The sequence below is a fragment of the Notolepis coatsorum genome (genome assembly GCF_963971535.1).
Source record: "Notolepis coatsorum genome assembly, chromosome: 6".
NCBI classification, from domain to species: Eukaryota; Metazoa; Chordata; class Actinopteri; order Aulopiformes; family Paralepididae; genus Notolepis; species Notolepis coatsorum.
The window spans coordinates 48,503,161-48,520,119 of record NC_140170.1 but is presented as its reverse complement, the minus strand read 5'-3'; the positions used below and the strand labels follow the sequence as shown (position 1 = coordinate 48,520,119).

The window sequence follows — 16,959 nt, the reverse complement described above, 5'->3', positions numbered from 1 at the left end:
TCACACAAGGGGGACAGTGTAATTTTAGTTTCCCCCCCAAATACGATTGTGATCTCTTGGAGATCACTTAATTTCCCCCAAGTACAATAAATGTGCATGGATTTGTCTCAGTGCCGCCGTGGAGCAGAGACATAATCGACGTGTAGTAGAGTTTCACAGTTCCGTACGTTCTCTATTAAGACTTGTGGAGAGATACTGTACATACAGCCAGGAGACACTCAGGCTGCACACACTTCCTGTTCACTCCCCACTTCACCTTCATCCAACTGACTCTCTGGAGTTCCCTTGTCTTCCCCTCTCCCCCAGCAGAGAGCACGCCAGCGAGCAGCGTCCACTAGAGAGTTGAGCAGGAGCATAAAAGAGAGGGCCGTCATGCTCTGCTCCAAGTTCCCTGCGTCCAGCAAACCTCCTCGTCATCCTCCTCTCTCTCCTCTTCCTCCTCATGTTGAGTCAGAGGTGCGGTTGGTTACGCCAGGCGTGTCTGTCTCTCTTCCCTCCCTGTCTGTCTCTCTCACCTCCCTGTCTGTCTCTCTTCCCTCCCTGTCTGTCTCTCTTCCCTCCCTGTCTGTCTCTCTCACCTCCCTGTCTGTCTCTCTTCCCTCCCTGTCTGTCTCTCTCACCTCCCTGTCTGTCTCTCTTCCCTCCCTGTCTGTCTCTCTTCCCTCCCTGTCTGTCTCTCTCACCTCCCTGTCTGTCTCTCTTCCCTCCCTGCCTGTCTCTCTTCCCTCCCTGTCTGTCTCTCTTCCCTCCCTGCCTGTCTCTCTTCCCTCCCTGCCTGTCTCTCTTCCCTCCCTGTCTGTCTCTCTTCCCTCCCTGCCTGTCTCTCTTCCCTCCCTGTCTGTCTCTCTTCCCCCCCTGCCTGTCTATCTTCCCACTCTGCCTGTCTGTCTCTCTCACCTCCCTGTCTGTCTCTCTTCCCTCCCTGCCTGTCTCTCTTCCCTCCCTGTCTGTCTCTCTTCCCTCCCTCCCTGTCTCTCTCACCTCCCTGTCTGTCTCTCTTCCCTCCCTGTCTGTCTCTCTTCCCTCCCTGCCTGTCTCTCTTCCCTCCCTGCCTGTCTCTCTTCCCTCCCTGTCTGTCTCTCTTCCCTCCCTGCCTGTCTCTCTTCCCTCCCTGCCTGTCTCTCTTCCCTCCCTGTCTGTCTCTCTTTCCTCCCTGCCTGTCTCTCTTCCCTCCCTGCCTGTCTCTCTTCCCTCCCTGTCTGTCTCTCTCACCTCCCTGCCTGTCTCTCTTCCCTCCCTGTCTGTCTCTCTTCCCTCCCTGCCTGTCTCTCTTCCCTCCCTGTCTGTCTCTCTCACCTCCCTGTCTGTCTCTCTTCCCTCCCTGTCTGTCTCTCTTCCCTCCCTGCCTGTCTCTCTTCCCTCCCTGTCTGTCTCTCTTCCCTCCCTGCCTGTCTCTCTTCCCTCCCTGCCTGTCTCTCTTCCCTCCCTGTCTGTCTCTCTTCCCTCCCTGTCTGTCTCTCTTCCCTCCCTGCCTGTCTCTCTTCCCTCCCTGCCTGTCTCTCTTCCCTCCCTGCCTGTCTCTCTTCCCTCTCTGTCTGTCTCTCTTCCCTCCCTGTCTGTCTCTCTTCCCTCCCTGCCTGTCTCTCTTCCCTCCCTGTCTGTCTCTCTTCCCTCCCTGCCTGTCTCTCTTCCCTCCCTGCCTGTCTCTCTTCCCTCCCTCCCTGCCTGTCTCTCTTCCCTCCCTGTCTGTCTCTCTTCCCTCCCTGTCTGTCTCTCTTCCCTCCCTGTCTGTCTCTCTCCCCTCCCTGCCTGTCTCTCTCACCTCCCTGTCTGTCTCTCTTCCCTCCCTGCCTGTCTCTCTTCCCTCCCTGTCTGTCTCTCTTCCCTCCCTGTCTGTCTCTCTCACCTCCCTGCCTGTCTCTCTTCCCTCCCTGTCTGTCTCTCTCACCTCCCTGTCTGTCTCTCTCACCTCCCTGTCTGTCTCTCTCACCTCCCTGTCTGTCTCTCTTCCCTCCCTGTCTGTCTCTCTTCCCTCCCTGTCTGTCTCTCTTCCCTCCCTGCCTGTCTCTCTTCCCTCCCTGTCTGTCTCTCTTCCCTCCCTGCCTGTCTCTCTTCCCTCCCTGCCTGTCTCTCACCTCCCTGTCTGTCTCTCTTCCCTCCCTGTCTGTCTCTCTTCCCTCCCTGCCTGTCTCTCTTACCTCCCTGCCTGTCTCTCTTCCCTCCCTGCCTGTCTCTCTTCCCTCCCTGCCTGTCTCTCTTCCCTCCCTGTCTGTCTCTCTCACCTCCCTGTCTGTCTCTCTCACCTCCCTGTCTGTCTCTCTTCCCTCCCTGCCTGTCTCTCTTCCCTCCCTGCCTGTCTCTCTTCCCTCCCTGTCTGTCTCTCTTCCCTCCCTGCCTGTCTCTCTTCCCTCCCTGTCTGTCTCTCTTCCCTCCCTGTCTGTCTCTCTCACCTCCCTGTCTGTCTCTCTTCCCTCCCTGTCTGTCTCTCTTCCCTCCCTGTCTGTCTCTCTCACCTCCCTGCCTGTCTCTCTTCCCTCCCTGTCTGTCTCTCTTCCCTCCCTGCCTGTCTCTCTTCCCTCCCTGTCTGTCTCTCTTCCCTCCCTGCCTGTCTCTCTTCCCTCCCTCCCTGTCTGTCTCTCTTCCCTCCCTGTCTGTCTCTCTTCCCTCCCCGTTTGTCTCTCTTCCCTCCCTGTCTGTCTCTCTTCCCTCCCTGTCTGTCTCTCACCTCCCTGTCTGTCTCTCTTCCCTCCCTGTCTGTCTCTCTTCCCTCCCTGCCTGTCTCTCTTCCCTCCCTGTCTGTCTCTCTTCCCTCCCTGCCTGTCTCTCTTCCCTCCCTGCCTGTCTCTCTTCCCTCCCTGTCTGTCTCTCTTCCATCCCTGCCTGTCTCTCTCACCTCCCTGTCTGTCTCTCTTCCCTCCCTGTCTGTCTCTCTTCCCTCCCTGTCTGTCTCTCTTCCCTCCCTGTCTGTCTCTCTTCCCTCCCTGCCTGTCTCTCTTCCCTCCCTGTCTGTCTCTCTTCCCTCCCTGCCTGTCTCTCTTCCCTCCCTGCCTGTCTCTCTTCCCTCCCTGTCTGTCTCTCTTACCTCCCTGTCTGTCTCTCTTCCCTCCCTGCCTGTCTCTCTTCCCTCCCTGTCTGTCTCTCTTCCCTCCCTGCCTGTCTCTCTTCCCTCCCTGTCTGTCTCTCTTCCCTCCCTGCCTGTCTCTCTTCCCTCCCTGCCTGTCTCTCTTCCCTCCCTCCCTGTCTCTCTTCCCTCCCTGCCTGTCTCTCTTCCCTCCCTGCCTGTCTCTCTTCCCTCCCTGTCTGTCTCTCTTCCCTCCCTGCCTGTCTCTCTTCCCTCCCTGCCTGTCTCTCTTCCCGCCCTGTCTGTCTCTCTTCCCTCCCTGCCTGTCTCTCTTCCCTCCCTGTCTGTCTCTCTTCCCTCCCTGTCTGTCTCTCTTCCCTCCCTGCCTGTCTCTCTTCCCTCCCTGTCTGTCTCTCTTCCCTCCCTGCCTGTCTCTCTTCCCTCCCTGCCTGTCTCTCTTCCCTCCCTGTCTGTCTCTCTTCCCTCCCTGCCTGTCTCTCTTCCCTCCCTGCCTGTCTCTCTTCCCTCCCTGTCTGTCTCTCTTCCCTCCCTGTCTGTCTCTCTTCCCTCCCTGTCTGTCTCTCTTCCCTCCCTGCCTGTCTGTCTCTCTTCCCTCCCTGTCTGTCTCTCTTCCCTCCCTGTCTGTCTCTCTTCCCTCCCTGCCTGTCTCTCTTCCCTCCCTGTCTGTCTCTCTTCCCTCCCTGCCTGTCTCTCTTCCCTCCCTGCCTGTCTCTCTTCCCTCCCTGTCTGTCTCTCTTCCCTCCCTGCCTGTCTCTCTTCCCTCCCTGTCTGTCTCTCTTCCCTCCCTGTCTGTCTCTCTTCCCTCCCTGCCTGTCTCTCTTCCCTCCCTGTCTGTCTCTCTTCCCTCCCTGTCTGTCTCTCTTCCCTCCCTGTCTGTCTCTCTTCCCTCCCTGTCTGTCTCTCTTCCCTCCCTGTCTGTCTCTCTTCCCTCCCTGTCTGTCTCTCTTCCCTCCCTGCCTGTCTCTCTTCCCTCCCTGTCTGTCTCTCTTCCCTCCCTGTCTGTCTCTCTTCCCTCCCTGTCTGTCTCTCTTCCCTCCCTGTCTGTCTCTCTTCCCTCCCTGCCTGTCTCTCTTCCCTCCCTGTCTGTCTCTCTTCCCTCCCTGTCTGTCTCTCTTCCCTCCCTGTCTGTCTCTCTTCCCTCCCTGCCTGTCTCTCTTCCCTCCCTGTCTGTCTCTCTTCCCTCCCTGTCTGTCTCTCTTACCTCCCTGCCTGTCTCTCTTCCCTCCCTGTCTGTCTCTCTTCCCTCCCTGTCTGTCTCTCTTCCCTCCCTGCCTGTCTCTCTTCCCTCCCTGTCTGTCTCTCTTCCCTCCCTGTCTGTCTCTCTTCCCTCCCTGCCTGTCTCTCTTCCCTCCCTGTCTGTCTCTCTTCCCTCCCTGTCTGTCTCTCTTCCCTCCCTGCCTGTCTCTCTTCCCTCCCTGTCTGTCTCTCTTCCCTCCCTCCCTGTCTGTCTCTCTTCCCTCCCTGCCTGTCTCTCTTCCCTCCCTGTCTGTCTCTCTTCCCTCCCTGCCTGTCTCTCTTCCCTCCCTGTCTGTCTCTCTTCCGTCCCTGTCTGTCTCTCTTCCCTCCCTGTCTGTCTCTCTTCCCTCCCTGTCTGTCTCTCTTCCCTCCCTGTCTGTCTCTCTTCCCTCCCTGTCTGTCTCTCTTCCCTCCCTGTCTGTCTCTCTTCCCTCCCTGCCTGTCTCTCTTACCTCCCTGTCTGTCTCTCTTCCCCCCCTGCCTGTCTCTCTTCCCTCCCTGCCTGTCTCTCTTCCCTCCCTGCCTGTCTCTCTTCCCTCCCTGTCTGTCTCTCTTCCCTCCCTGTCTGTCTCTCTTCCCTCCCTGTCTGTCTCTCTTCCCTCCCTGTCTGTCTCTCTTCCCTCCCTGCCTGTCTCTCTTCCCTCCCTGCCTGTCTCTCTTCCCTCCCTGTCTGTCTCTCTTCCCTCCCTCCCTGTCTCTCTTCCCTCCCTGTCTGTCTCTCTTCCCTCCCTGCCTGTCTCTCTTCCCTCCCTGCCTGTCTCTCTTCCCTCCCTGTCTGTCTCTCTTCCCTCCCTGTCTGTCTCTCTTTCCTCTTTGACTACCTTTTACTTGAGTCCCATCTTTCTTTTGACTACATCTACACCAACATTGCTCCAAGTGGTTATTTTGGTTATGTCATTTATACTTTCATTAATACCCTCAGACCTTAGTTTAGTAAATTCTTCAATTTTCCATTGAGGTGTGTGTGTGTGCATGTGTGTGGCCTTGTTTTCCTACCATTGTGGGGTCCAAATGTCCTCACAGGTGGAAATACTGGGCAGTCCCCACAAGGTAAATGAGCTATTGTATGTTTAGGGGTTAGGGTAAAGGTCCAGATTAGTTATATAGTTATGTTTAAAGTTGGGGTAAATAATGAATATACGTATATGGAATGTCCCCACAACAAATGAAAACATGGCTGTTTGTGTGCACGTGTGTCGAGGCTGTTTGTGAATCCTTTTTCAATCTATTTAGCCCATTACTAAACTGAGCACTTAGTGTCTGCTGCCATCTTGTTGTGTTGTTGTGTGATATTGAGGCTTTTCCATTGTTGTTCTCCAATAACTGGAGGTGCTCACTCACTCACTTTGTTTGCTGTGCAGAATAACTAAGAGCAAACCAATGGGCATTACGTAAAGGTGTTAAACCTTTAAGAATGTGTTTTGGCTGCTTGTCATCTTGTTGTCTTCTATTGTTATTCAAGACCAACTGAGAGGGTTCAACACAAGTCTAATGTCCGGACGAAAACGATTTTGGTTGTATCCGTCAAAAGTATTTTATCGTATGCACCTTTCGGCTTTCATCCACACGGAACTGCGTTCTGGGAGCCTGAATACGCCATTTTCTGAGAACGGCTCCCAGAGTGGACAAATCTGAAGACGCAATAAATCAGTCAATCAACGCCACCCTTGCGTTCCCGCCTTTACAAGCCTATACGCATCTTTTCCTGAACCGATGACACGATGGCCCACCTCTCTCTTAATCCGCATTCAAACCCAGTCAACAAAGAAGAAACATGATACATATGTCTTATATGTCCTGGTTATACGTTTTTATTAAACACCGGGAGGCTATTGTGATGAAATACACGATACTAGCTAGAGATTAGCGTCACATGGAAGGCCTTTTTCTGAAAACCCAAATAAGCTAGCTAAGTAGCCAAGCACATAGACTGTTCCATAGCATACGCCTTCAGTTGATCATGACAAATCCTCTTACCTTGATGATTAAAAAGCCTCTATAATTTAGTAAATGGTATTCCCATGGCTGGTGTTGAGATTTTACGATGCCAGCTTGTGAGAATTCGTTGTAGCCAGCCAGCTAGCGTTGATGCTATTCAATGCTATCAACGTCATTAGCACTAACATACCCAACTAACGTTAATGTCATTCAGAATGTATTAACATAGCTACAACACACAGTAACGTTAATATAATTACATGCATCATTCATTGTTTACAATGCACGGGTGGAGCTAGTCGAAAGGCCTGGACACAGAGACGAATTAAATATCAATCAATTAATTTAATACAACAGGTAGTTCGAGCTGCCTCCGACCACACCACGGGGCTATTATATTATATACGGCTTTGACGCGCTCTCTCTCTCTCCTGCCGATTTAAAATCAGCAGCTCTTCCTCCTCCTCATCATCAATTGCCTGTAGCTGCATTTGTCTCTCTCCTATCCTTTGAAAACTAACGTCAGCTCAAAAGCACAGAACCGGACGACACAAGTTATTCCCTAGCGAAAACAACGATAACACTTCCGGCCGGGGGGTTTCAAAATAAAAAAGCGACGTCTAAAACGGGAAAGACATTTATTTTGTAAACATTTGTGGCACGCACTTATTTCTTGAGACGATTTCGTTTTTACGGAAAACTTTTTTTAAATAAACGAAAAAGATCGGATCCGTCTTTGTCTGGACAAGGAATTCTTACATTTATCACTAATCATCAGTGTGTTGATTCTTCCAAACCAACTAATCTATGTAAGAGGTATGTTAATCTCTGCAGAATCCACTTGGCTGGTTGTCATCTTGTTGCAGCATCACTGTGTCCTAAAGAATGTCACATCAGCGCTCATTTCTGCCATGGCTCTATAAAGTAATTAGCATGATGCACAGGGTTATGTTAATAATTTTAAGAATGTGCTTGGCTGCGTGTCATCTTGTGTCCTGTCGTTGGTTGACATGTTCATTGGTCCAGAGGACTGGAGGTCAACACCCAATCAGGACTTGTTTGTTTTGTGTACAAGAGCCCTCTTCCAAAACAAACTAATTTAGACGCCGTGGACTTGTTTTGTCTCTTTGTGTCTCGCTCTCTCCCTGTCCTCTCAGCACCCTCTGCACCTCTGCCTTGCTTTATCTGTGTGTCACCTTGTTAGATTATAAAAGGATTAAAGTGTTTTTTTTGCTGTCTTCAACTTAATCTGGTCTTAGTTTGACTATTGGTCCTTTGTTGTTGATTGTACAGTAATGACAAATCTGTAAAATTGTGTTTCCCCGTGTTATTGTAGACCTCTCCATTGCTTATTAAAGAGCCAGGCATATTTGTGAATATTATTGTGACGGCAGAGAGACCTGCTTATCATTTTCTTGGAAATAACAAATTCCGTAAAGGAGTGGGACCATACAACCCTAACCTGCCCCTAACCCTAATAAATCGACTGTAAATGTCTTAGTCGACTAAGACCCTAAAGACTGATTAGTCACCTATTTTTATTTCAATCCGTTTTTTTTTTACTCTCACTCCTCCTTTCTGCAGGTGGAACTGTCTTCTCCTTCATCCTCCCCTCCTCCTACTCTTCTTCCTCCCTCTAGCTCAAAGAGCCCCACAGTCCGCCCTGTCATCCACCCTGTCCCTGAACCCACAGCCCAGGCCTGCTTCTCCTCTCTCCTCCCCGGACCTCCCTGTCGTAAGGACAGAGGAGGACGGAGAACCTCCACTCCTGCACCCTCTGACTCTCCCTGTGGTGATGTGGTGGAGAAGATATCCTCTCTTCAACTCTCTCCTCCTTTGTGCAGCGACGCGACCTCCTCTCGTCTCTCTGCGCCTCGCTTTGACACTGCCCAGCGACGTGCCTCCTCTCCCCTCCTAGACTCTGAATGTGAAAAGGCCTACAATGTCTCCTCCCCTCTCCTCCCTGCTCCTCCTCTGCCAGACAAAGGAAAGTGCCAGAAAGTGGCCTCCGCCCTCTTCGCTAGTACTCCTCAGCCCAAGGGCAAGTGTGAGAAGACTAATGACGGAACTCGGGTCAAAGGTCACGAGAGGGCACACGACAAGGTTTATGACGAGATGCGTAGAAGTGGTAATGGGGAGAACATCCTTGAACATGGAAATGAGGAGGTAAAGTCTGCCATATGCATGCAATTTCCCTTCTATAAAAATAGCTTTAGATCACAAAAGAATAGCCCTACCTGTTCTTGAGTCTTGCATGTTTAACTCATTAAGCAGTAACGCTCTTGGTATCCAGTATGCTTGATGTCACAGCTCCCCTGTGTAACCATCCCACCCTATAATCATTGTTATCCTCGCCAGGCGGTACACCAGGAGGAGATTGTGCGTTTGAAACGGTCTTCGTATATATGTACTCATCTCACAAACTACAGAGTCGATTTGGACGAAACATGGCACATAGGCTGATGGCAGGCCTAATACCTGAATCCTCGAATATTTCTCAAATCTGGCAACACGTATTTTATTTATATATATATATAAAGGATGCAATACATGCAATTTTGTATATCCCCAGGTACAGTTGGTTGTAGCAACGTTATCACTTCATACTCGATTTATTTCCTGCGGTGGCATAGTGCTAATGTAGCGTGGAGAGAGGTCTGGCTATGCGCTCCTTCCAGAAAATAGTCCGAGGGCCTCCATTAATAACCCATCATGACGACTAGCAAACGCAACGTAGACCAGATTCCGTTTGATTCAATCGTCAACGGTGGCAATCATTTAGAATTGTGTGCATCTACAAAACCCCCAAAGCATAATGGGACTCCTTTTTTAACCAAGATCACAAAGATCTGATCAGAGAGGGTGGTCCTTTGTGTTAAAGTATAGTTCACTTATTGACACTCTGGAATGCCCGATTGAGACCTTTTTTAAGTCTCGGCCTCGGCTCAATTTCCGACAACTGGCACTTTTAATGGCAGGCATAGGCTACCGCCTTGTGGAGATCTGTGCTCCTATTATTTGCTGAACTGAAAGTATCTCCTAAATTGTAGCTTAGTATTTTATAGTTATATTTATGCTCACAGTGGATGCTCTTGCAAGGGACATTCTTTTTGTCACTGTTTTCAGTGCAATGGGAGCAGCGCTCTAGAGAACCCTAAGAGAATCGTCCGGACGCCGATCGCTCGCTGCGAGAGTTGTCCAGCTGGGGCCGTCAAGTACGATAAAGAGGTACTAGGCAACACCCTCATCTGAGCGTTGTTTCATAACTGGGCAGCGTTTAAAAAAAAATACGTTTCTGTTTTCACAATCTTCCAAGACTTTTTCCTTTATCCACTCTCACTCTTTGTTCCTCTGTTTTCCTCCATCTCTCTCTTTGGTTTCCCCTCCTTCCACTGTCTCCGTTTTCCTCCTATCCCCTTGTGCGTCTCTCCTGATGTTGACGTTAGCGTACGGTCGGGAAGGTATCGTCTGCCATAGACGCTAAAGCTCAGGCATTGGCCATCATGTATGAGACGGACCACAGGCCCACTGCTGCGCCGGTAAGCTGCGGACCAGGGAGTACGGTGCTGTACTAGCTATATTGATGAGCTGTATGTGTGCGTGTGTAAAATATATAAATATATATATTATACATACACAAAGCTCTATAACGAACCACCACGGATTATGAGGGTTAAAGTCTTTTGACTTAATAACCCTCAGAATCTGCCGCGGTTTGTTAAATATACATACAAAGCTCGTCAATAGTGCTAGGTACTGTACCTACATTGGCTTGGCGTAAGGTTTTATGCACAGTTTGATCCCGTGTTCTAACGCATGCTTGCTTGCTTGCGCAGACACATGGCTAATGGCCACTTTCAGCGATGTTGCCATTACTTCCTGCACGAACGGGAGCCCAACTATTCAGTATTCTTGGGGGGGAAGTGATACTGTACTGTGATACTGGTTTAGTTGGCCCATGGTGATACTGTACTGTGATACTGGTTTAGTTGGCCCATGGTGATACTGTACTGTGATACTGGTTTAGTTGGCCCATGGTGATACTGTACTGTGATACTGGTTTAGTTGGCCCATGGAGATACTGTACTGTGATACTGGTTTAGTTGGCCCATGGTGATACTGTACTGTGATACTGGTTTAGTTGGCCCATGGTGATACTGTACTGTGATACTGGTTTAGTTGGCCCATGGAGATACTGTACTGTGATACTGGTTTAGTTGGCCCATGGTGATACTGTACTGTGATACTGGTTTAGTTGGCCCATGGTGATACTGTACTGTGATACTGGTTTAGTTGGCCCATGGTGATACTGTACTGTGATACTGGTTTAGTTGGCCCATGGTGATACTGTACTGTGATACTGGTTTAGTTGGCCCATGGTGATACTGTACTGTGATACTGGTTTAGTTGGCCCATGGTGATACTGTACTGTGATACTGTACTGTGATACTGGTTTAGTTGGCCCATGGTGATACTGTACTGTGATACTGGTTTAGTTGGCCCATGGTGATACTGTACTGTGATACTGGTTTAGTTGGCCCATGGTGATACTGTACTGTGATACTGGTTTAGTTGGCCCATGGTGATACTGTACTGTGATACTGGTTTAGTTGGCCCATGGTGATACTGTACTGTGATACTGGTTTAGTTGGCCCATGGTGATACTGTACTGTGATACTGGTTTAGTTGGCCCATGGTGGCTACAGCATGCTACTTCAAGTCAAGAGTTTTATTTGTCACGGCATACAGTGAAATGCGGGGGGTCATGCCCGCAGCGATTGTGCAATAATACAAGTAATAAGAATAGGAATGAGAATAAGACATTTGTGCAATAATACAAGTAATAAGAATATGACATAACGGGTATAATGTACATAAAGTTTAACAAAAAGCATGGTAAGACATGCTAAGGTCCTGCAATACAGTGTTAGCTACGGATGAGGCACTGGGTCTTATGTACACTACTATACAATACTATACAATCTACATTTATACTATGTGTCCTTATGCGAACTTGCTATATCCATCTATTTACTATACAAGAACCACTCCTGTTTTTTGTGACCGTTGAGTGTGTGAGCGTGTGTGCAGCATGTGTGTGTGTGTGTTCATGCTAAAGTGACTATTAGTGTGTGAGCGTAGGGCTGACCCCTATTAGTCGCTTAGTCGACTAATCGGTCGAAAGGAGCCGTAGTCGACTAACCAACCTCTTAGTCGAATAGTAAATAATTTTTTTTTTATATATAATTTCTTTTAATTTTTTGTTATCATTCTTTCCAAAAGAAAAGAGGCCTAGAAGCGTGGCTGACGCTAATGGCACGCATACCAGAGGCTAACTGCCTACGAAAACAGGCACAGAGGCACTGAAAGAGGATTTCACCCATCTAATGAACACACTAGACTAGACAAATATCAAGATGTATCCATCAGTGGACCAATTGCATGCTTTTGCACAGAGGACAAGAAGCCTTCAGTCGACTCCTTCAGACATTAAGCACCCCCACAGCCCAAATGGAATGATACAAAATAATTTTTTCGACCAATAGTCTACTAACGGCAAATTTTGGCCAATCATAGTCGACTATCCAAATCCTTAGTCAGGGACAGCCCTAGAGCGTATACAGTGTGTGTGTGTGTTATATGTGTAAGTACAAACTTGTACAAAGGAAACGCTCTGTAATGGACCCGGAGATGCAGTCTTCCTGTGTCTCTCCCACGGTGAGCAGGGACTGCCATGCGAGGCAAATTCTGCTCAATCATCCACTCACTCACTCACTCACTCACTCACTCACTCACTCACTCACTCACTCACTCACTCACTCACTCACTCACTCACTCAGACACTCACTCACTCACTCACTCACTCACTCACTCACTCACTCAGACACTCACTCACTCAGACACTCACTCACTCACTCACTCACTCACTCACTCACTCACTCACTCACTCACTCACTCACTCACTCACTCACTCACTCACTCAGACACTCACTCACTCAGACACTCACTCACTCAGACACTCACTCACTCACTCACTCACTCACTCACTCACTCACTCAGACACTCACTCACTCACTCACTCACTCACTCACTCACTCACTCACTCACTCACTCAGACACTCACTCACTCACTCACTCACTCACTCACTCACTCACTCACTCACTCACTCACTCACTCACTCACTCACTCACTCAGACACTCACTCACTCACTCACTCACTCACTCACTCACTCACTCACTCACTCACTCAGACACTCACTCACTCAGACACTCACTCACTCACTCAGACACTCATTCACTCACTCAGACACTCACTCACTCAGACACTCACTCACTCACTCAGACACTCACTCACTCACTCACTCACTCAGACACTCACTCACTCACTCACTCACTCACTCACTCACTCACTCACTCACTCACTCACTCAGACACTCAGACACTCACTCACTCACTCACTCACTCACTCACTCACTCACTCACTCACTCACTCACTCACTCACTCACTCACTCACTCACTCACTCACTCACTCACTCACTCAGACACTCACTCACTCACTCACTCACTCAGACACTCAGACACTCAGACACTCACTCACTCACTCAGACACTCAGACACTCACTCACTCACTCACTCACTCACTCACTCAGACACTCAGACACTCAGACACTCACTCACTCACTCACTCACTCACTCACTCACTCACTCACTCACTCACTCACTCACTCACTCACTCACTCACTCACTCACTCACTCAGACACTCAGACACTCAGACACTCAGACACTCAGACACTCAGACACTCAGACACTCAGACACTCACTCACTCACTCACTCACTCACTCACTCAGACACTCAGACACTCAGACACTCAGACACTCAGACACTCAGACACTCAGACACTCAGACACTCACTCACTCACTCAGACACTCACTCAGACACTCAGACACTCACTCACTCACTCACTCACTCAGACACTCACTCACTCACTCACTCACTCACTCACTCAGACACTCAGACACTCAGACACTCACTCACTCACTCAGACACTCACTCAGACGCAGGTACTGTGGCTTTTAGTTTGTTTTCTAAACGGAAAAAGAAGCACGCGGCTAACAAAAGAGTGATGTGACGCTAACGGAGATCTGTGTTGCATGATTTTCCTGTTTTGTGTGTTTTTAAAAACGAGGTAAGGCAAGCAAATGTTGACTATGACAAACCCTCATATGTTATTATGATATCTTCATGTATCCTACTCGTGTTTATGACTTATTAAGACCTTTTTATGAGCGGGCTGGAGGGTAAATAAACTGTAAGGTCACTGTAAGGTCTGGGTTTGTATCCGTTTTCCATCTGCCAAAACGGTTACTATCATTTTCCACCCTGAGGTTTGTAATGACGCATCATGGGTTTCTGTGAACTTTTTGAAAAGAGTCATGCCTTGTGCTTTAGGCCAAGATACTGTGTTGATTAATGGCTATAGGCCTATAGAGAGAGAGAGAGAGAGACGGGCTGAAGTCAAGCTGAAGGCAATGAGCGTATTTGATACCATCTGGGATGATTTTAGGTTGGGGCAAAGGGTTATTCCATTCCCTGTGTTAGCGTAGGTTAAAGGTCAGCCTTGTTAAGTATAGATTTTAAGGGGAAGATGAGGTAGAGCCCACCGTCAAAATATAGATGTAATCTAGTGGAAGGGCGGCTGGGTGGCGCAGCGGACATTGCGCTCGTCACCAACGCAAGAGACACCGGGTTCGACTCCGGCTGTTGGCGTTGCCTCCGGCTTGGGCCGGCCGTCATACTAATTCAATTGGCAGAGTTAGCGGGAGGGGAGTCGATGGGTGGTAATCTGGACGTTGGGGACAGCGACTCCTACAGGTCGGTTGGGGACGCCTGCACAGCAGAGACAGGAAGTAGCGGGGGTAGTGTGAGCCTCCCACACGTTACACCTCGCCAATGAGAGTCCGCACTGGCAGGTGAAAAGATGTGACAGGCTGCCTCCTCGTGTACCGGAGGGGACACGTGATGCAAGGCTTCTATCCTCCCTACAACCGGCCAGTGGGGGGCATATGCGAGCAACGTTCAAGACAGGGGAGGGGAGAATTGGCACAATGGAATTGGGATGGGAAAAAAATAGAAAAAGAGGAGAAAAAGTGGATAAAAAAAAAGATGTAATCTAGTGGAATGGAATGTAATGCACGGCTTTCTAAGGCTTTGACTGAGTTGTAATTAGTGTCTCTTGGGAAACTGCCATAATAGAACCACTTTACCTTGTATTTTTGACGGCATGTTTTATCTCTGCTCTCCTACTTGTCCCCCTCCTCTCCACCACTAACCATCCTCTCGCTCTCTCGCTCTCTCGCTCTCTTCTCTCTCTCTCCTCGCTCTCTCCTCGCGCTCTCTCTCTCTCGCTCTCTTCTCTCTCCTCACTCTCTTCTCTCTCCTCGCTTTCACTCTCTTCTCTTCTCTCTCTCCTCGCTCTCGCTCTCTTCTCTTCTCTCTCTCCTCGCTCTATTCTCTTCTCTCTCTCGCTCTCCTCTTCTCTCTTTCCTCGCTCTCTTCTCTCTCTCTTCGCTCTCTTCTCTCTCTCCCTCTCCTCGCTCTCAATCTTCTCTTCTATCTCTCTCCTCGCTCTCTTCTCTCTCCTCGCTCTCTTCTCTCTCGCTCTCGCTCTCTCCTCGCTCTCTCTCGCTCTCTTCTTGCTCGCTCTCGCTCTCCTCTTCTCTCCTCGCTCTCTTCTCTTCGCTCTCTTCTCTTCTCTCTCTCCCTCTCCTCGCTCTCACTCTTCTCTTCTCTCTCTCCTCGCTCTCTTCTCTCTCCTCGCTGTCTTCTCTCTCTCCGCTCTCTCTCTCCTCGCTCTCTTCTCTCTCCTCGCTGTCTTTTCTCTCTCCGCTCTCTCTCTCTCTCCTCGCTCTCTCTCTCTCTCCTCGCTTTCGCTCTCTTCTCTTCTCTGTCCTCGCTCGCTCTATTATCTTCTCTCTCTCTCTTTCTCTCTCCTCTTCTCTCTCTGTCTCTCTGTCCTCGCTCTCGCTCTATTCTCTTCTCTCTCTCTCTCCTCTTCTCTCTTCTCTTCTCTGTCTCTCTGTCTCTCTGTCTCTCTCTCTCTCTCTCTCTCTCTCTCAGTGTGTGGTGCGTAAGGAGTTCTCTGGTGGCCTGGGTGGCAGCGACACCTGTCACTTCTGCACCAAGCGTGTCTACGTGATGGAGAGACTCAGCGCCGAGGGCTACTTCTTCCACCGCGAGTGTTTCCGCTGCGACGTCTGTAACTGCACCCTGCGACTGGGAGGCCATGCCTTTGACTCGGACCAGGGTACAGTTCAATACACTAACTATAGCCTCTTTCCTCCATAGATTCTAATGTTATGTTCTGATATTCTATACGTTTGCCCTACTGTGTGATTTACCTTCCCTAGTGTAAGATTTAGGTCGCTTCAGCCCGTCATCGGTCGTTATCGGCCTCCCTTCGCCTCTCCTGGCCATCTCTGCGTTGTGGGTTGTTTTGTATTATGGAGGCAATCGTTCGGTGGAATTCTGTCCTCCCACGGCTTGCTGGCTGAAAACGCCCATCTCCCCCGTTGCATTCTGAAAAGAATTAAAAAAGTTGAGTCGTCCATTCATATAGAAAAGGAAGGTTCTCGTACAGAAGAAGTGAAAAGGTCTTGAGGTCTAAGGAAAGCTGAGAACATATCCACACTGAGAGAGCGATTTGCAGTGTCAAATTTCCCACGGGATAATACAAGTATTTCTATTCTATTCTATCTATCTGTCTCGCTATCCTCTGTCATGCGCTCCAACACCCCCCCCCCCCCCCCCCCCCCCCGCGCTCTGCTCTCCAGCTAGCCCTATTTTCTGAAATCTGCCTAAAAATACATACCTAAGTAAATGGAAGATTGCTCCACTTCTACAGGGCAATTTGCATGTTCTTGGTATCTAGGGACATCTATGGATATCTGGGAATGTATTCCCAGTGTCAGAAATAGTGTCTGTTACTAGGCTTGAGTAAATTGTAATGAACCAAAGGAGAATATACATTTATTTTATTTTATCTTTTTTCATCTTTGACGGTGAATAACGCCATGCTAAAATGTACCAGACATGAAGAAGGCCACTGAGCTCATTCTTGAGAAAAATCTAAGCAAATTAATAAAGGGAAGATGAGTAAACGGAAGGTCTTGTAGATACAGTAGTGAATTCTGCCATCCGGACACATGCTGGATATTTTGATATTTTGATATGACAAATACTACATGTAGACTACAAGATTTCTAACTATAATTTAGTCCCAATCTTCTCTTGGATATGAGAATCCCGTATTGTAGTTTTTCAGATGTTCTCCAATATGCTGATATTCGAAACTCTGCTCTTTTCTCTTGCTCCTTATCTAGTTATAATAATAATAATAATAATAATAATAATAATAATAATAATAATAATAATAATAATAATAATAATATAATAATATAATAATAATAATAATAATAATAATAATAATATATGCGTTATACCATGACGATGCTTTGGGTATGTTTTAACGTTTTGTGTTTTGTTTGTGTTTGCATTACAGGGATGTTCTACTGTAAGGTGCACTATGCTCAGCGCAAATCTAGCACTCACCACGGCAAGGTCAGGAGGAGGGCGGTAAGCAGCGCTACAACAATCGCACACAAAAGACGAGTGAAACTATATCTCCACATGGCTCCATTTATAATGTGGTTGAGGCCACGTCCAGGATATAACAAACTGGCCCTCAGCTTGGTCTTGACG

At 48.9% G+C, this 16,959-nt stretch overlaps 1 protein-coding gene across 1 annotated transcript in view; it reads left to right on the top strand.

The window, feature by feature from the left end:
• Positions 1 to 16,959, top strand: part of mical2b (microtubule associated monooxygenase, calponin and LIM domain containing 2b) — a 217,785-nt gene that overhangs the window by 167,193 nt on the left and 33,633 nt on the right. The window contains 6 exon segments of the mRNA XM_084315549.1: positions 310 to 456; positions 7,781 to 8,362; positions 9,323 to 9,424; positions 9,643 to 9,735; positions 15,319 to 15,505; positions 16,760 to 16,833. Of these exon segments, the coding sequence (XP_084171675.1) occupies positions 310 to 456; positions 7,781 to 8,362; positions 9,323 to 9,424; positions 9,643 to 9,735; positions 15,319 to 15,505; positions 16,760 to 16,833 (1,185 nt within the window).